Source organism: Hesperophylax consimilis, chromosome 4, assembly GCF_061612785.1.
Source record: "Hesperophylax consimilis isolate HC1 chromosome 4, BYU_Hcon_1.0, whole genome shotgun sequence".
In the NCBI taxonomy this organism is placed as follows: Eukaryota; Metazoa; Arthropoda; class Insecta; order Trichoptera; family Limnephilidae; genus Hesperophylax; species Hesperophylax consimilis.
The window spans coordinates 12,520,824-12,542,211 of record NC_142839.1 but is presented as its reverse complement, the minus strand read 5'-3'; the positions used below and the strand labels follow the sequence as shown (position 1 = coordinate 12,542,211).

Below are 21,388 nucleotides of genomic sequence, written 5' to 3'. Positions count from 1 at the left end.
CAAAATACGCAATGACAGGTGTTTAAAGTTTTGACATTTCACATTGTATTTTATGACATTTGTCTATGAAAATTCGTCATTCGATGGCTTCATGTAAATCTGATTGTTAACTAATATTAAAAACAAAAAATCTTATCATTTTCCATTTCTTTTTCAGCAATATGAGTAAGTGATTTGATGAAATTTAAAGAACCTGAGAAGTTTTATGTTACCTTTTACATGTATAAATTTGTTTTTTAAGTTATACTAAACAACAAAAAAAGTTTTTGATTATTTTTTCATAATAGTGAGTAATGAGTTAATGATTCGATGAACTTAGGAAGATTTGCTTTACTTTTTATAAATATTCCGCTAAAGAAATATCTAACGTATAGGCCTGATAAATTTCAAAAGCTTTAAGCGCATTTCGTTAAAAGGAAACAATATTAGGAAGTTTCGCGGTACATTTTACGCAACTACAAAGAAAATGAACTCAGGGTGTTTTGATCATAAAGATGAAAACAGGAACAAAATATTAACAAAAAATGTTGTACGTCGATGTAATTTTTTTAGATTTAGATACCTGGGTAATTTGTACATTATTCCAATAAAAAAGGGCATTAGCTCACACTAAAAATCACCCGCCACTCTGTTTTTATTATCATACCTACTTCCCGAAGCGAGATGCAAAAAAAATGAGTTACAAAACCCCCTCTGGCGGAAAATGAGTTGAATAAGCCACTCTGGCGATATTTTTGTAATGATTATTAATACAGTAGAACCCCGATAATTCGAAAAAACGCGTAATTCGAAATTTTCGTCAAAAAAATTTCCGCAGAAATTTTTTTTCATACAATTTTTTTTTTAATTCGAAATTCGTAATTCGAAATTTATTTTTGTCCGCGCACGAAAATTTGTTCGTGTAATTCGAAAAAATTAGATTTTTACGAAAATAAATCATAATATTTGGTAAATCTGAATCTAAAAGTCAGCCGTGGCGGTAAAACGCCGAAAAATGTATTTTTATATGGTTTTACATCGTCCTAATTAGTATTATTATTTTGTAAATCTGAATCGATTTACACTGGAATGTCATACTTTTTCAAATTTATTTCGAATATCCGAGTTTGAAGGGCCGAGAAAATACGTTTCGTATATTTACGAATTTATTTCGAATATTTGAATTTAAATGGGCCGCTGCGACGGAAATCGGCCGCGAAATCTCCATTTACGCGTAAATATATCGTATTTTTACGAATTCATTTTGAATATCTGAATTTTAAAAGGCCCACCGCGACGGAAATCGGACGCGAAATCTCGATTTACGCGGAAATATATCGTATTTTTACGAATATCTCAATTTAAAGGGTAGGCCGCGACCGAAATCGGCAGCGAAATCTCGATTTACGTGTAAATATATAGCATTTCTACGAATTTATTGCGAATATCTGAATTTAAAGGGCCCGCCGCTACGGTAATCGGCCGCGAAAATAAAGAAATAATTGGTATTAATACAAATTTACAACTAAAATACCACCCGGATTTGAAGAGGCGGCCGAGAAAATCGATTTTCGGCGTATTTTTTTTTCATAAAATTTCGAATTACGTGGGAATTCGTTAATTAGAAATTTGATTTTTGATGTCCCGTGGATTTCGAATTAACGAGGTTCTACTGTATATGTGAATCTTTCAATAATAAACCTTTTTTCATTGTATAATATTTCTTTCGACATTTAGTGAAAATATTAATTTACTTATAGTATAACAGTTTTTCGCAATTATCTTGGAATCAACAAAAGCTTCTAGAACGGGTTTTGCAAGTCGACGACTCATATGCAGTTATGTAGTTATTTCACTTGAGAGTTCATGGATAGGTTTTTGCTATGAGAAGGAACGCGCATAATTTTGGGAACCACTGGTCTAGAGTAAGTTGCTCATAAAAAAAATGATGTCAGTTTTTATGAATTTGTTAACGTTGTCTAATTATTAATAAAAATGTTATCCGGCTTCACACTTTTATCAATATAATATTCCAACATGTAAGCAAAGCACATTGGGAAAATGCATACTGGCATCGCATGATTGATAGCATGTGACAAGCAGGAAAAACAATTGATTTCACAACAACTGTAGTACAATACATGTTAGTTACATCAAAGATTATATTATTATAAAAAAAGGAAAAACAATTTTCTCAGTCAGCACAAATACTTAACATTTTACTTCTATTTGGAGTCTCATAAAATAAATAAATAATTCCAAATATTCATATATAATGTTAACCTATTACACAATAGGTATAATTACTTGTAAATTATGTTAACCTATTACACAATAGGCATAATTATTACCATTTTAAGATAATAATTGATAAATATTTTGGTAATTATTTACTAACATAAATTTTTGATTTCTTTGATTACAGTGTACTTATCGCCAATTATCTGAAGGAATCATTATTTCAGTAGGTAAATTTACACAATTTGACTTTCTCTAGCACCATTTAACATTTTCACTGTTAATAAATTGAACGATCATGGCAGGCAAAAAGATATTTTAAATGAATTTCCGCAAATAAACTAAATGCAAAAATTTGTCAACAGATCATATGACATCCCCCACACAGCTTTGCGTCATTAAGTTTTTCAAAATCTTGGTGCTAGATTCGAGGGATGCCAGCGATGCGATAGTAGATATTTAGACTACATTATATTTAAGAAATAAATTTCCTGTTTATCAACTTAAAATTAATTTTCATATGACTTGTTTTTTGATTTTTATTGAGTTTTCAAAAGTGAAAAAATGTTTGGCGCACCCTATATAATTCAATCCTAAAAAAATATTAATTTTTAGTTAAATTAAAATGTACAAGAGAGATATTATAATGTACAATTTGAACAAAGGAGTCTACTTTTTAGCTAATGCTGGGGCTTCTCTGATGACAGAAATTCTTTGCCTATTGTAAAACAAAATGACTTTCCTAGAATATAATACATGTTTGTCAGTGAAAATTTTATTATAATGATTCATCTTATTCACATGAAATTATTAAACTACATACAAACTTTTGTTCAAAGTTTGAACATTTGAAAAAGGTGGTACCCGAATAACAATGTTTTGTAAGCTAGTACTATACGTACTGCAGGTTTAATCCAAATTCAGTGAACACAAATCAAGTTTCCAATAAAAGTAATGGTTGTTAAATGGAGGAGCCTTTGCGACAACGATTATCCTACATTACTATAATGTACATATTATTAGAGAATCATAGATATTACAAGGCGCCGTTTGGTATTTAAATCGCCTCAAGGGCCCATTACATACTTTTTACTGTACATTTTAGTTTTGTAGTACAAAAGAATTTTTAGACATCTTTTAAAATGACAGTTCATCCAATTTGTTTGAAGATCTAAGATTTAACAGTTCTTATTTTATCTTGTTTATACGGATATGATTTTGTGTACATATTTCATTTTTCATTAAATTTAGGGTAAATTGGCATATTACATCTTAGTTGAGCTACTTTAATCCAATGAAGACCTTTAATTAAATTAATACAAATACATAGTGGTTGTAAACCCCGTGCAACGGACTGCAAAGGTAGTTGGGAGGAACTTGCGCCTACCTCACGGTGCACTACAACAAGTAGTGCGGCGCAAGGATTTTCAACAGCTTTGGCTTTTTAAAATTATTTCAGAAAAATATTTAAGTTATTTAACAATTTTTTAATATATAATGTTCATAATAAAGTTTTTAAGGTAATTTAAAATTTTACTTGTAATTTTTGCAATATTTTTCCATTTTAAAAGTGATTAGAAAGTCATAATTAACTGGTAGCTCAATAATTTTTGTTTTAAATATTTAAATTACAAGGGGGTTGGTTTTGAGGATAGCATAACATCGGCCTATCATAGACATCCTCCACTTCCCCTAGATGTGTATTCATTACATTCATTGCTATCCATTCCAAATGTTGGTCAGTTGCACTCTCGGACTCGGAGAAGAATATGATGTCTCACCTTCTCCCTATCTAGGCCAAATTTAAAATAGTTTTTCAGAACAAACAACAATTTTATTATTAGAGAGTTATAAAATTTCAAAAACGGCTTTTATGTTAAAAAAAAAGAAAACATGCCACCATTACTTTAAATCCCAAGCAACTCCGGCATGGAATGCTAGTTGGTATTATGTATATAAAAAGGCGTGTTGTGGTGTCTATTCTCAATTGCGGAGAAAACTCTTTACCACTGGAATATTTGAACAAGTAACACAGGCAATATTCTAAGCAAGTTTGGTTTCTTGGAAATACATAATTGGCCGCTTCCAATTTTAGTGTTGCAACAAATATCATAACATTATCTGATTGTATGTGCACATCTGGTTTATCTCTAATGTATTTTTTTTATTATAAATGGCAGTGTCATGGATTATTATTATTTATTAGTGATAGGATTTCGATGTCATCAAAAAATACTTACGTTATTACAAAGACGCAATTAATAGCTGACATTCACTTATAAAATTATTACGATTATTATGAAGTCCTCATTATAGTTTTAATTAGTTACTCTATAGAATATCTATAGTAGTTAGTAGTACATATTCTCGATATAATTTTTTTCAGTTGAAATCTATGAATTATTGTAGGAAAAGTTCAATTTATATATGTATTTGCATCTTAATATTAACATTTGAATCTAGACACTAACATTCTTTTAATGAAATAAGAAAGATTAAAAAGCATTTATTATTGTATATAATTTTAAATGCACATTATTACTGGTGGAGTCCGCCAACATTTAATATTTTTGTTATATTGAGATGGAGATGAATATTAATAAATTTGTTGAATGAAGGAATGTACCGGAGATAAAATATTTATTATTAAAGTTATATATTGATAAATTCGCTTCAATTCAAGAATCCCTAAGTGATATTTTTTTATTAAAAATATTTTTATTTAAAAAGAAAATAACGCTTTAGAATAACTTTTGACTATTTTTTTCTATTAGATCCAACAGGAAAAAAATCATTAAATTTAATTTTTTTCTAGACATGATTTAAATTCACCATCAGTGCCATTGTTATTCCGGCAACTTAAAAACAAAAAAAATACATCACACTTTGCCGTAATACATTCATCGGATCATGTTTGGGATTTTTTAAAAATCATAATTACAGATAATAGAATAAAACACATTCTTTTAGCTACGTTTTTTTGATTATGATATTGAACTTTTCATTTAATATGACTCGACTTATCTGTCTTGATAAATATAATATATTTATGAATAAAGAAATTTTCCAATGTTTTATACCTAGGAGAGTAATGTTTTCTTAACAAACACTGATTAAATAAATCTACAAATAAAATATGTATAATTAAACATTTTTGGAAAAGGGAAAGCATATAACATTAATGTTTAAAGATTTAAACAACATAAAAGTAACAGTCTACATATTCACAGTTGGTTTGAAGGGGTTTGTTTGTTTAGCTGAGGATCTTCAATTGGCCCGTATTGTTGGCGTAGACCAGGCCCTGCCCTGGCTGAGGGGCCCAGCGCAGGCAGTTGAGGCTGGTGAAGCCCAGTTCCCAACTCTGCTCCAGACTGCGGATGGGAATCAGACATCCTCGCCGAGTGTTGTTCTCTGAAATTAGATGATGATACATGTTATGCTATTATGAGAGTGTAGGAATTTATAATTATTACTCTTAGGTTATATGGATGTCTTAGGTATGTGGATGCGACTGACACTAGTGTTTATTCCAGCTGAGATCTGGGAAAAGAGAGAGCGAGCTTGAGCAAGTGTAACTACTTATATGCAGTTAACTCTTTCTGTCTTACTCTAACGCTACCGTAGACATTTTATTAATCCTGCAATACACTACATCGAAAGGCAGTGTCATAAAATAAGCTTCTCCACAGCTGGAAGATCTTTGTTTAGAATCCTGTGTGCTTACATGATTTTGAAATAATATCTAGGATAAAAATAGAGACATTTCGAGATACCATAGTTGAATTTTTGCAAATACATAGGTGCTCTTACAAAGGGTGATTCATAAAACAAGAGGGCATAAAAAACTGGAAAAATAAAAATGGTGCTAGTAGAAATATATTGTCAATGAATCATTATGTTAAGAAATACATAAATACAAATATATGAAACAAGACAGCTGTTTGGCATATTCATAGTTGGAAAAATAAAAGTAGTTAAAAATATATGTGCCAGTCGAAATATCTTGTGAATGAATCATTATAGCTGATGAATAAGGTAAAGCTCTTCATGAAGTATTTGTTGGCACTATCCAACTGATCTTTACGTACCGTTCTTCTTCAAAGCCCCAAGTCTGAAGATGAGTGCCATGATTCCATTCCTTCCGTACGGCTGCAGACTGACCCTCCGAGAGCCGAGCCCCACGGCCAGGTGGCGCGCGCACGGAGACAGGGAGATGGACACTGCATTCTGCTCCAACAGGGCGGTGTACAAGCACTCTCCCAAGCAGTTCCATTCCAGGGAATAAATACCTAAAACACAACACTCACATGTTATTTCCAAGTCACTGTACAGATCTATAATTATTATATGTAAAGAACAGGGTCTGGGGTGGTGGTGTGCTTTGATTTTTTATACAAATCTACAGTTTTATTCAAAGATTGACGAAATTTTGTACACATGACCTTGAAAACAAGAGGAAGGTCACCGTCTACACGGAATTTCTAAAAACCACCCCTATCCCACTTTCCAACCCCTTAAAGCAGAATTTTGATACTTTTTGATAATTGAGGAGCATTTTCACAAAGAGAAATGTTTACAATTTTTTTTTTTTTCATGACAGTTTTAACCTATTGGCCTTCACTGGGGTGTATCGCTGTCTTAATCTCCAACCATGCCAGCACGGCAGGTCTGAAGTATGTCGGCTTGAAAACGAAAAACGGACATACAAGTGACATTTGTATTTCAAATTTTAAATGCCAATCGCTCTGTACATAATGAAGCATTCATTTTGTAATGTGGGCAAAAATACCGTGGAAAATTTATTCCCTGATATTTATTAACCTTTTAAATGCCAGTAGGTAGAAGTGTAGCTGTGCACAGCAGGCCGTGAATTTTTAATCAAAATAAATCATTTTTAAATCTTATTTTTATTAATTAAAAACATTACACCTTGAAAGGATATTTAAATGACTTACCAAATTTAATCAATATTCGACGTTTTTGCTTCCCTTCACTTAGATAAACATATTAAAAAAACAATGGGACATATGTATGATACAGAGGCTCAAAGAAGAGCGAGTAAACTCGCTATTTTTCTATGGCTGGCCTGCTGGGCACGGCCAAGAATGCGAGTAAACTCGCTCTTGGCACAGAAGCGGTTAATGAAGTTTTGTTAGCGATCGGCGTAGTAGTGATTTGGAAATGGCAAGTAAAATTTCAAAATGGCAAATGGTGGATGTTTTAAGGACCATCATTCCAAATTAAATTTTTCAATGTACATATTTTATATTACGATATTTGTAAAAAAAAAATTATGCCATTAAGAGTGACTAATGTTCAACTTTTTTGAAACTAAATTAAAAAAAAAAAGAAAAAATCAAAAATACAAAAAATAATTAAAATTTTGAAATATAATCCCCAACATTAATAAATAAGTACATACAAAAAATTAATACGCAATACTTAGGACGGGTTGTTTTCTTGTCTATGGTTTTCAGGAATAAATTAATGCAAATCTTGGAGGCAGTAATTGACCCACATTTCTCGACATCTGATTGATCTGAAACTCGTCAGATAGACTCGTTGTCTAAGTAGACAAATTTTGTCTGTAGCGAAAAAGTGATTCGAGATGTAGCTGTAGATGTAGAGTAGGTCGCGAGAAAAAAAATCCGCTCGCTCTTTGAAAGCTCGTGAGCGGGTTTCGATGAGCGGGTCATTCACGATTGAGCCAAAACTACGCAAAATTAAGATAAGACACTTTTTGCTTTAATTTACGTATTAACTTATATTCCCGGAAATATTATGTATGTAAGAAATATAATAATACACGGAACACTTGCAAGCTATTATTTTTGACTACTAAAATACTGGGGCTACCACAAAGTGTGGCTTAAAAACGAATTTGGAAACTACATTTATTAAAATAAATATGCAAAAAAAGTATTTTTTCAGTAAGTGGATATATTGAAAACATGAGCAGGTGGATGAGTTTGTGTATTTAGGGAGTATGTTCACGAGAGATGGGAAGGCTGACAGAAATAATGAAAGAAGGGAAAATGGAGGGACTGAACGCAGTTGGCACTAACAAAATATTGTCTAAAGAAGCGAAGCTAGCAGTCCACAATGGAGTGCTGGTACCTACCCTGATGTACGGAAGTGAGGCATGGAACTGGCAGCAAAAGGATGAAAGTAGACTGAATGCTGTAGAAATGAGATCCCTGAGGCGTATGTGTGGTAAAACTATGTATGATTGTGTGAGAAATGTGGAGATCCGCAAAGAGTGCAAGTCTGATTTAAGCTTAGTGAGTAAGATCAAGAAAGCGACGCTTAGATGGTTTGGGCATGTAGAGGGAATGAGGGAAGAAAGGAATGTAAGGAGAATATATGATGCAAATGTGAATGGTAGCAGAAGTCGGGGACGCCCGAGGAAGACATGGCACGACCAAGTGAATCAGATAGTTGAGTCGGGCCATTTCAAGAGTCAGAATAATAGAAGAGTATGTATGAGACGATGTATGAATGTGAATGAGGCAAGGAGTTTGTGCCAAGACCAAGTTGTTTGGAGGTCCGTCCTCTCTGCCTAACCCTACGGAACGGCGTGATGGTTAATTAGTTAGTTAACCGCTTCTGTGCCAAGAGCGAGTTAACTCGCATTCTTGGCCTGCTGTGCACAGCTACACTTCTACCTACTGGCATATAAAAGGTTAATTCAAAAACTACAGAACCGATTTCACTGAAAATTTCAGAGTTTGTTCTTAATAGTGTCAGAAGTGTTTAGAGAATAGTTTCAATGGTGTAAAAAGTCAGGGAAGCCCGAGGAAGGCTAAATGCTAATTGCTTTTATTTGACTCCTGTGCAGAGATAAATCTCTGCACATCAAATAAAAGTCTATATAACATAGTTTTTTAATAGTAACATTGTGTTTTTTTTGTTGTTTGTTTTTGGGGTGTTATGCCGTGTTGCGCTAACTCCTTCTAACTCCTTCTAACACATCTTCGGATCTACCGGATCTGCCCTGATGATGGACACTGCAACGCTGTCCGAAACGTCGGCTAAAGAAGGAGTTAGCGCAACACGGCATAACACCCCAAAAACAAACAACAAAAATGCTTTTGGCCGTGAGAATCTAAAAACTTACCTAAGTAACATTGTGGTTTACAGTAGGGAACGGTATAAAAAGTCGGGGATGCCCGAGTAAGGCGTGACAAGATCAATTGAAACAAACCGCCTCCAAGACTATCGATATTTTTAATAGTAGCCTTGAAGAATTCAAGAGGAATGTCAATGCCAAAAATCACTATTTATAACTTGTTATTTCTATTCTTTTTTCTTTCATTGTTTCGTATCATATATATGTAGTTAATGTTACATGTGTATTGTAAATGGACACAGTCTGTAATACAAAAAAAAAAAAAAAACTTATATAAGGTACACTAGAATTCACAACCTCAAGTCAGCTAGCATAATAAAAAGATTCTTCTAAAATTCGATATTGCAATGTACATTTTACAAATAATTCACAAATATTGTCTTTCCCGGAATGATGTTCTTGGAAAATATCTGTATTATAAATTAAATCTAAATATTGAAACAAATACTTAAAAAAAAAAAACTTTTCAATTTTAAAAATAATATTGTTACCATTTTTGCTATTTGTTTTTGGGGTGTTATGCCTTGTTGCCCTAACTCTTTTTTTAACCAACTGTAATGTTGTCCGAAACGTTGGCTAAAGAAGGAGTTAGCGCAACATGGCATAACACCCCAAAAACAAATAACAAAAATACTTTTGGCCATGAAAATCTTAAATCATATTTGAATATTATTTCCACCTTAAAAGTACACACAGTTTTCATTTACATTAGAATTCGCAACCTCAAAAGTTTAGTCTAAACCATTCACAACCCCAAGCAACTCCAGGTACACTTGACACGGCACGACTCAACTATTTAATATTAATTATATTTAGATGATTTGTATAGCGCCTTTTAGTGAAAGGGTGCTGGTTCACTTGATCGTGCCATGACTGTCCCGAGTTCTTCTACCAATCACATTCGCATCATACCTTCTCCTTACATTCCTTTCTTTGTTTATCCACTCAGGAAAAAAAATACATATGTATTATTTTTTATGTGAATACCGCACAAGTGTTTCAAATGCTCCCAACTATCTGGAGCCAGTGAGACTATGGCATCCCCAATTGGGGCATGTTGTGAGGCTGAAGGAAGTGGGGAGGGGAAGGATATGGGAAGAGGGGGATACCTAGCTATTCAGATCTGGTCACCAAACACGACTAAAGCCAATTTTAAGCAATGTTTCAATTGGTCATACACCAGGGCGATACTGAGAGTATCTCCCATGGAAATCGTTGAAGCCAATTAATATTGCTTTAAGTTACATTTATTATCTCTAAATAGTAAAAACAAAGTCGCTATCTGCGTCTGTCTGTTGGTGCGCTTAGTTCTTCGAAACTACGCAACGGATTTTGGTATGGTTTTCACTATCATTTAGAGAATTTCTTCCGGAAGGTTTTTATAAATATTATACATGGAAATAATATTTATGGAAAGTAAAGAAAAGTCCAGCAATGCCGAATACACGTCAGCTAGTTGTTTACAAGTAATGGCTGTGTCGCCTACCAAAGTTATTTGAAAATCAATAAATGTTGCCGTTACGCATATTATTAAAAAGATCTAAAAGAACTTAATAAACAGCAATTGAATTCAATGATAATATTAAAAACGCACTTGTAAAAATAAACAAATAATAATAAATTTTTAATTATTATTATATATGTCACAGCCAAAGTAATAAATCCGGATATTATATATACTATCCAGCCATTATTTATAATGTCTACCCAATTTGGACATAGTGATAATTGACATAAAATTAATCACATTAACTAGCCATTTTATATAATATCTTCGAAGACTTGGATAAAGTAATAAAACAAGAAGAATAGGTAAAGATTATAAATTTATATTTCAATTTGCCTTTGATTTATAAGGTTGGGTTATTATGGGTTAGGTTAGGTTGAGTTGGGTAAGGATGGGTTGGGTTATTATAGGTTAGGTTGGGTTATTATAGGGTAGGTTAGGTTAGGTTGGGTTTTTATGTTAGGTTAGATTGGGTTAGGTTAGGAAAAATATATGTGTAAAGGTTATGTGTAAAGAAAAATATTTTTTAATATTTCAATATAAATGAAGAGGAGAGAGCATGCATTTATCTATCACTATAAGCTATGGCGTTTGTTTGATCAAATGTTTTCTTTTCTAAATGTTTTATTTGTTTATGACTTTAAAATATTGTTATGTAAATAACATAGGTTTATTTTTCTTACTTGCAATAAGTAAGAACTTGTAAAATCTGTGAAATCGTTTCGATTCGTTTTGTCTATTGTTTTCACACTGGCAATAACGGAAAGTGACTAAAATTCAAGGGGGCGTCACTTCCCGGCCGGACGAAGGCGAGTGTGCGGGTCTGGTCGGGGGGTGATTATTATTTTCGGGGGCCTAATGAACTGATCGAGATGTATTTCATGGATTTGTGCTTATTACCGAAATGTTCGGTTTGTGCTTCGAGTTTAGAAGTTTAATAATTTTTCCCGCGAGTGGGGTTCGCCACGCGTGGAGTGGATGATGAGAATGTTTTTTGACATGCGCGGCCGGGGATGTAATCGGAGAATATCCGGGTGATCGGGTGTTATTTCTGTCTCTGGACCGTAATCGCCGTGGGCATTTTGATTCGGAGCATTTGTAAGTTCTTCCCTGCATCTTGGAAGGGCAACTTACGGATTACCCGTGAATCCGGCACGTGGGTGATGCCACAGACGAAATCTACCTACATGGCTGGACCACACTGGGCCATCGGCTAGCCGCCACACTCTGATGCAGCTGGTTCCTGATGCTACTGTCGTCTTCTACCTGCTCGGCTGGACAACAGGTCCGCCACTCGCTGCATACTGCGTTCACTCCACAAAACTCTAAACGTCATAATTTTTTAGACAGGGTAGCTAGATTCTGGGTTCTGGTCGTTGGGGGTAAGTTTTCACCTTTCTTGTATACCTATGTGAAATTTACCTAAATATACCTTGTTACGGTCAGTCCAAAATTTAACTAAAATACTTTCATTTAATAACCTTGCAACTTCCTTTCAAAACTTTGCATAGATGGGATATATTTCCCCCGCCCTGTATGGAGGATCAGGCTCTACCGTTGGCTGGTCGGTTTGGTGGGTTCATTTCCATTCTAATCACTGGAAGGGACCCTGGCGCGTTTGGTTTTGAAACCAACAAAGTCAAACCCGGCCACCTACTCTTTCATCAATATAACAGTCAATAATGTACTTAAAATTCGAATCCTAAAAATGTTTTTAAAGAAGTAAAATTTTATTTTATAATTTATATGTGTAATGTTCCTGATTTATCCCTTTATTTGTATTTGTGTTAAGTGTGTTTTGTATGTTGAAATATTAAATATTGTCTTTAAAAATAAATATTCATAGTAAATCAGACCTAAGCGATGTGTTATATTCCGCATCCTTTGAGCTGGGAGCAGGGCAACCAGTAGTCGGCCATCCCGAGATATGTCAATGCTGGCATCGTTGTGGATTTTACACTTCTGCACGACAACGTTGATGTTAGCTGCAATCAAAAAATATCATTAGAATCTTACTAATTTCTTTGAGGTGCTCTAGAGCAGCAGTTCCCGAAGTGGGTTCCGCAGAACTTTAGGGTTCTACAGAGGCGTCACTAGGGTTTCGCGACTGTTTCAAAAAACTAAAGAATTTAGCTGTCAGACAATAGCAATAACAACAGATGAAAAAAGGAAGATCAGTACTTTCAAAAACGGTGAGCGGATAAAATGGATTCCTTGAAAATATAAGAAATGTGGTTTAATATGTGAACATATTTGGAGTAGCAATTGAATATGTATGGATGAATGAAGAAGTTATTAAGTACCACCGCCCCAGGAACCATTTATTGGATAACCAACACCTCTGCTGTAGGAGTGTCCGGGTTCATGGGGTGGTTTGCTTAGGTGGCGGGCCGAATTAGGATGGATTGGTTTTAAAAAAAAAATATATAATTTTTTTTTTATTTAGCGGCAATATAAAGTAGAGTAAAAAAGATAAAGTATTAAGTAAAATAAAAATATAAAGTGATATAGTTTTTTCTCAGTCCTCCTCACTAGGTATTCCAGTTTCGTGGCGGACTGTAGGTTGTTGTATGTGTGTTGGTTGAGTGAGACCTTTTGACCTCTCCATCTCTCTCGACCATCGCCTTGCACCTCAGTGAGAAGGATGGATTCATATGATTGTCATTCCTTGACACACTGACCCCAACATTCCTACCCACCCCTCATACCCTTTTCCTTCCCAGAACTTGCTCTCCTTCCTTTCCTTAAAAATAACCTCCATACAGTATCCTCAAAAACGAAATAGGTCCTGAGGGAAATTATTTTCCTCAGTTAACTGTGTGGAGATAATGTAAAAAAAAATTACATCCTGCTCGGCCTTACAAAAATTCTTTTAGTATGTCGTCAGATACCTCCATATATAGAAGTGAGTTTTGAAATTTCTCAGTTAATAGCTTTCAATCAAATCTATCATTGCTATGATTAAATACACTATTTCATTAAACAATTTCCTTTCTGTTTTACAAAACACAAAAATATTACAAAGATATATGTAATACAGATATTTACAAAAATTTACTTCAAATGTAGCAGATTGCCTGTGCTTGAGGACTGTCCCTCTTTCATATTTATTTAGAAAGGGGTACATTTTTTTTATAATTTATTTTATTTATTGGGGTTCCGTGGTTGAAACATTTCTGGAACCCCAGCTCTAAAGTCCGGTGGGCAGTACATCAACTAACAGTTTCTTAAGACTTGGGCCCTCTTTAGTACAAGTTATTTTTAGTGAAAAATTCTGTACTAATAAGGGTTCATAGATTTAAAAAAAATACATACACACATACTTTGAAGTTAGGTTAAGACTTACCATTGCAAATGTCGGGTAATTGTCCCTGAGTGAAGTCCCAAACTTGAATCCTGTGCACCGGGGATTCGGGAGTGTCGGTTATTAAACTTTGACTCCCATCCAGAATACCGGCACCACCATTTTCATCCACTGACATTATATTCTGTAAAATATTAGGAATGATTAAATGGCATAAAAAGGGAAAGTATAGAATTTAGAAGAAAAGGCACAGTTAAACAGAGCAGTATGTATTATAACCTGAGGTATGACAGGCTGTTCTCTTGATGGTAATGGCGGTGTTGGTGGCTGAGGAAAAGCATTGACGCGAGGATCTTGCTGAACTTCAGATACAGGAACATCATTAACCCGGACTATAGGTACAACATTACTAATGAAGGAATCTATTACGACATTCACAGTGTTGTTATCACTTCTTGTGGAAGACGCTCCCCTCACTGAAAGTATTCTCGGCCCATTGACAGGACCAAAATTTTGAAATTCCACGTCTGAGGAATGTTGAGTTCTTTGGTTTTCTGGTGTCCTAAAGACATTAGTCGTGTCCCTCATAAAGCCATAATTGTACAGATAGCGCCTGAATAACATTCTTGAATAAAAGCGCCTAGCATTTAATTGGGAACTCCTACCGGAAGAAGGCGAGGGATTGTTTTCAGGTCGGTTGGCGGGATCATTGGCTCGCTGTAAACCACTGGTAGAAGGAACAGCATTATCCTCAACAGGCATAGCCACTGAACGATCTTCCCTCTTTTCGGAACGAAGTCCAGTGGCAGCTGGTATATTGTTGGATGGAACTTTCTTTGAGGAATGTGACCGTATTGAAGGATTCCGGTTTCTGAGAGCTTGGCTTCTCTTAAAAATATTATATCTCTCTTGCCTCTTTTTGGCTTTAGAGGAAGTATTTCTATTTGCAGCAGATATTTGGATGGCTATTCGATCTATCCAAGAACTGGAGGGCTGAGGTTCTGTAGGAGGATCAGGCGCTGGAGTGGCTGGCGCTGCGCCTTCGTTTACTTCCGACTCTTCCATATTAGTAGCGGGTGAATTGGAGGTAGATGGTTGACTTTCTTGTGAATTAGACGTGGCCCCCTGAGCAGCAGCTGCATTAGGACGATGAGATTCATTTGGAAATGGTTGAGACATCAGCAAAAGGCATGTTAAGCCAAGAGCCTTTTTAAGAGATCGTAACATGACTATAATTTGGGTTCCTAAGTGTTCGGCTTCTAAGCATTGCATCATAGTATTGAACATGAGAGCTAGGACTCTTCGAGCATGAAAGCGAATAGTATCCCTCGATATTTCAAGTTCTTGACGGTATGGACTTCTGTTGCGTAGGCTTCTCCTATGACCGCGACTTAAATGCGAGCGTTGTATGGAAGTGTGCCTTAATCTATTAAGAACAAGTGACCTTATTCTTCGGCGCATCGATTGATTCAAATCCTGGGGAGAGAACCCAAAGTTGGAATTATATAATCTGGAAGAAAGTGGGTTTGTTTTTAGGTGACGAGACCTAGGTGCAATGCCATGCCTCGATCCAGATGATGTACTGGGCTCAGTATTAGTTTGTGAACTGCTGGCTCCACTATCTGATTGCGAACTAGTAGGAACATTTGAACTACTTGTGTTCGTTACAACTTGGCGATGACTAGCTTGAGCCCTTGTTGATGAACTATCATTAGAAGCTCGATTCCGCGAGTTTCTGTTTCTATCAGATAATGACGACGAAATATAATTTAAAAGTCGACATCTGGTATGGGCTGATAGAGAAAAACAACTTGCAGGTCCCCGACCCGCAGATGACGGTTGATGAATAGTGACAATCACTCTGCGCAAATCTTCCCACATCCTCCGCAACTGTCTCAGGGGTGGACGAGATACATTTGTGGAGCACAATGTGACCAGAGCCTCAGTGTGTTGCTTTATTGCTTGGACTCCACGGGTAACTTTAACAAAGGCGCATTCTTCCACATTGTCTCTTTGAGATCCCTCAAGGGCCGGGGCGCTTGATGTTCTAGTTCTTTGAGTTAACTGTTGAGCTAGTCTTTGCAATAGATGCTGGGATTGCCTTAGTGCTGGCTGGTTAGATGGACCTTGTACAGGCTCCTGAATTTGATTTGAAGTAGACTCCTGTGCAGGGGGCTCAGTCTGCCGTGGTTCAGTTTGTGATGGTACTGGCTGCTGTGTTGGTACTGGGACTGATTGTTGCGCCTGCCTGCTTGTAGAGGGAGCATTTGTATCTAACGGAGTTGGACTTCTAGAGACATTGGAAAAGGATGGATAATTAAGACTAGTAAAGACACTTCTTGCCGCCTCCAAGCCATGAGGGAAATAATCTTGTTCATCACCATTAGGAAGTAAATGTCTTCTGAAATGCCTGTCTTCATTATCAATGTGCATAGATATGGATGAAGTTTGAGTCGATTCAAAGACATTCCCAAAACTTGAGGAGTACGGTGGAGGGGGTGGAATGCTGCTTGCGTTCCAATTACGGGTACGGTAAATGTGAAGGGGTAAAGGACTGAACATGTCTCTGTCACTATCAGAACCATCATCAGAAGAAAATATTCCAGTCACTATTGGGGAATGTGGATTAATTCTTTCTCCAGAAGTTTCCATTGTATTTGGATTTGCTTGGGTATTTCTCTGTTGCTGATAATGTTGCAATATGCGTCTTATTGTACTGAACTCTGTAAATTCAGTAATCAAATTAAGCAATCTAATTCTGGAATCCCTCATCATGCTTCCTATAGAGTCAAAGCGTTGTTCAATGTTAATGTCCTGAGTTGGATCTTGTCTGGCCGGGCTTGTTCCCTGCCTAGGCCCAGGAGGTTGGGTAGGCTGCCTAGGCCCTGGAGGTTGGCTGCCGTTGGGGCTATCATCATTGCTATTTAACCATTGCTGAACTCTGCTCCCATGAGATGTTGTATAGGAGCAGTCTCCCGAAGGTCGAGCTCCGTGAGAATGTACTTGTGGGTTTCTAACAAAAGAATTTGTCGGAGGAGTCATATGTAATCTCCTTGATGATGCATTAGTGGGGTTTCTAAGTAACGGAAACTCTCTTAAAACGTTCATACTAGAATACATGGGGGATGTTCTCGCTGAGTCACTTCTTTCAATAATGTTCAATGTTTCATCAATAGAATTTTCCATAAAGCCCTGCAGTCTGTTGAGTGAAGCTGTTAATTCGCTTCGGATACTTGCATTTGTTGCTGGGTTTGGAACAGGATTTAAATTTGGGTTTGGTGTTGGATTTAAAGTTGATATTGGAGATGGATTTAAAGTCGTGTTTGATATAGGATTTGGAGTAGTATTTGCAAGGTTGTTTGGTGGATTAGATTGTCTTAGTGACCGAACGAGTGCAGAGAAAGAGTTTGGAAACCGATCATCAGAAGGCACTGAACTGGCCCCCGATGGGTCTGAATGGGTTTGAAGTGTTGATTCGGAAACATCTGATGTCCGAGCCGAGTTATTGGATTCTGACAGAGGCCGGAAAGCTGACTGGTTGGCTCCTGATCCAAATAATCTTTCACGAGGCATCGCCATATATGAGACCCTGGGGACATTTGTGGTGACAAACGTCATTGTGTCGGTCATAGGTATTTCATGTCTGAAACAAAGGGAAAACGTTTTTAAAGAATATCTAAACATTATATGACAAATCCACATTAATTCATTTACGCTGGGCGGGAATCTAACAATAACCTCCACTCAAAGTCAACTGCTTAGAATACTCCTTTATAGAGGTTGACATTTTGTAACTTGTAACGCATTTTCATTTCTGTAATAGAGATTACAGAAATGAAAATGCCAATCAAAAAGTTTTTTCCTTAATGAGTGAGTTTTAAGAATATTTTTTTTTTTCAGATATAGAATATAAAGAAGATTTTGTTGAGGACATAATCAACAAGAATTAAGGAATCGAAATTGCATTTCCTTGCCCTGAACACAACACCAGACCGAACGACTTATTTAGAATACAACAATGTTAATCCAAATATGTGCAAAATTCTTTAATAGGACGTTTCTGTAATAATAATAATAATATGGCATTTATATAGCGCAGTTTGGAGTCATTTCACTTCAAGTGCGCTTTACTATAACAAACTTAAAAATGGTAATTCAGTATTAGTGGTTCTTAAAATTATTCCTAGAGTGTGCTTTACCCAATACAGATCTAATATTATAACACTAAATACACTGTTTATATAAAGTGATGACAAAACTTAGAATAACAATAACAGCAGGACAGGACAAAACAAGAATATTAAAACTAAAACATAATAACAGGAGGCAGTTTGTGCTCAGAAATAAGAATTTTCTGAGCAGACATTTTAAAAAGGTACAATAAGGAGATAACCGAAACCAAACAATTACCGGAAGTTTTAGAATATGGCTTATTATAAAATATTGAAAAGAAGTTAACATTTATGAATGGTAAGATTTTTTAATTAATTTGGTTTGAAAGCCCGTTTAAATTCAGCCAAATTCTGGAGATTAGTAAGAGCTGAGGGAAGTTCCAGATTATCCTATTCCAGATGAGCGGGCCTGTTACACTAAAATTAAAACTCACAATACCTCTAGAGATGTACATATTTTCAACTGTTACTTAAAAACATAAAATGCAGCTCATTAAACTGATAACTTAATTTTTTATTTTGTGAAATATGTAATACTATCATCGTTGCTTATTTTATTGTTTTTAGTATAATCATGCGAAAACTGTATTACTACTAACTGTCGTTACTTATTTTATATTTACATTTTGTAAATGTTTTATTTACATTTTGTAATTCCTTATAATGTTTACATATTTTTATATTTCTTTGTCATTTATAAATATATTGTGTAGGTACAAATACTAAATCAAAAACTAAACTTAATGGAACTTTATTGGTCTAGAACATATGAATAATTACTGTTTTTGCTTAAATGCACGACTGTTTGATTCCTAAATAAAATAAATAAATAAAAGAAAAACAACAACAATTCAAGGTCTAAATAGAAATACCTTATTTGAAATTAAAAAATAATAAAAAGTAAATTAAATGACAATGTAAGCTACATTGTCGTACTTGGCAAAGTCAGAAGAGAAATCATCGAAGAAGGAAAAATCAATTTGGGGTACCATTCGTACAATGTTATTTCTGCCTTAAATTTAGGCACACATCAAGCAGATGCGTAAAAAAATATTTTTTTAAAGGCGTGTATGCACTGTGCAGACAACCACTACGACGACCCTCGTACTGGCACTGTTGGTGGATGCGGTAGACTCTCGCTGCAGAAGCTGGTCCAGTTTCTTCACCACCTAGGATTCTTGCTGCAGAGTCTCACCTATTCCTGCTCTTCATTTTACTTCACTTAACTTCACTTTATTTTTGTAATATTTATATTTTTTGTAATACCTGCATCAACTGTAAATAGGGTTGCCATCTCTAAAATTTGGCAACCAGGACAAGAGGCGTGAAAACCCCGGATTTTAGAGCCCATAACCCGGACATGTCAACAGGTTTTTTTAAACACAATCAGTGTAATAAAAACAGTTTAAAATGTCATAAATCACCTTTTTATTTATTTTCAGACCTTAAAATTGAATTTTGTCATCTTTTATCATCATTTTAAATGTACCTAACAAAACAGAATCTTATTACAGTTTGTTACACATTGTTTTAATTCAGTTAGAATTTTTTCATTCTAAAAATAAAACAAAAATTATTAATATACTGTTATGAAAACTAAGCCTTATTACAATATTAAACTTAACAAAATACAATTAAATTTTTAAACAAAAATCATAAAAATACTGAGACCATTTTAGTATTCAGTCTTACAATTTTTGAGGTAACTCTTTTAACTGAATAATAATTATCTTCTTTAAATTTGTATCAGCAGCCATTTACACAACAAAATACCTCTTAACATAATTTGAAATAAATTCAAGCAACAAAACTGACCCTTTTTAAAGTTTAGACTTACTGGAATGTAAGTTACAGTATTAATTTTTTAAAACATATAATATCCAAAACTATTCTCATTTATATCACCTTAAATTTTAATCAACCGCCATATTACCTTAACACGGGCATTAGCCTAGTATGGTTGTAAAAAAAACATAACAATTGTAATTTCAAGAAATCTATGAAATAATAAAAAATTAAAATTAAAATTCTACATTTCTTTTACGTAATAAAAACAAGTTTTTTTGTATTTATCACTCTTTCCGTTAGCTTTTAGAATATCTCCCCTTTTTAAAAGGAATTTGTAAAAATCAATGCAGCTGTATTCTTGGAAATTGAATTTAATTTTAATTACTGGCGAGATTGTTTCTACGTTTAGTAAATTTCTTTCTTAGGTCCATTGTTGTGAAATCAATGAGAATATTCTCTCCACGTTGGCAAACCATTGGCAAACCCGGACTACAAATGAAACCCTGCCCGGACGCTCCCCGGACGCCTTCTAAACTAGGACAAATCCGGGGAAACCCGGACGGATGGCAACCCTAACTGTAAAGCGCCCCTGAGGTGATATCTCACAACAGCAGCGCTATACAAATTGTCCAATATTATTATTATTATTATTACAAGGATTGTCAAAACAAGGAAACTTCTCCAAAATGTATAAATTGTGTTACAACAAAAGAAATTTTTTATTTAAAAATAGCTACAAATCACGTGGAAAATAATAAATCCTGTCCGGATTATCTGAGAAAGCTTAAAATGGCCTTGGAAAAAATAGAATTCTGACAGCAAATATCATGAAACTAATTTACTAGTTACATTATATTATAATAACTATTATATACTTTCAGTAATTTGTCTAAAATTCTATTCAGGGTATCCGGGGGTAAAGTGCGTAAAGTAAAAAAGGATTCCATGCTAACTCAACACAGTGACTATTCAACTCACTTTTAAAAAGCGATATAAAGTCATTAAAAATAATTAAAATGATTATCTTTTTAACTTCTACCATCATGCAGAATCACCTTTAGAAGTTAGCGCACTTTACCCCCGGACACCCTGTATATTATTACCGAATAATATACACATCAATTTATTGCCTTCAACAAAAACCTCTTACAATACACTGGAAATTATAATTTCCTTAAAATTCTTCATAACTAAAACTATATAAAATAAAATTATCAATGTCACAATATTTTCTAAATATATTCTGTCGCCTCACCTAACAATAATACATT

At 34.7% G+C, this 21,388-nt stretch overlaps 1 protein-coding gene across 1 annotated transcript in view; it reads right to left on the bottom strand.

Moving 5' to 3' along the window:
* Positions 1 to 4,764: 4,764 nt before the first annotated feature.
* LOC149424210 (uncharacterized) overlaps positions 4,765 to 21,388 on the bottom strand; it is a 29,373-nt gene continuing 12,749 nt past the window's right edge. Inside the window, exons 8-12 of the mRNA XM_089631224.1 lie at positions 14,437 to 17,800; positions 14,200 to 14,341; positions 12,710 to 12,838; positions 6,306 to 6,506; positions 4,765 to 5,628 (exon numbers count right to left, since the gene is read on the bottom strand). Coding sequence (XP_089487350.1) covers positions 5,471 to 5,628; positions 6,306 to 6,506; positions 12,710 to 12,838; positions 14,200 to 14,341; positions 14,437 to 17,800 — 3,994 coding nt within the window. The 3' untranslated portion in view covers positions 4,765 to 5,470. The remainder of the gene's footprint in view (positions 5,629 to 6,305; positions 6,507 to 12,709; positions 12,839 to 14,199; positions 14,342 to 14,436; positions 17,801 to 21,388) is intronic.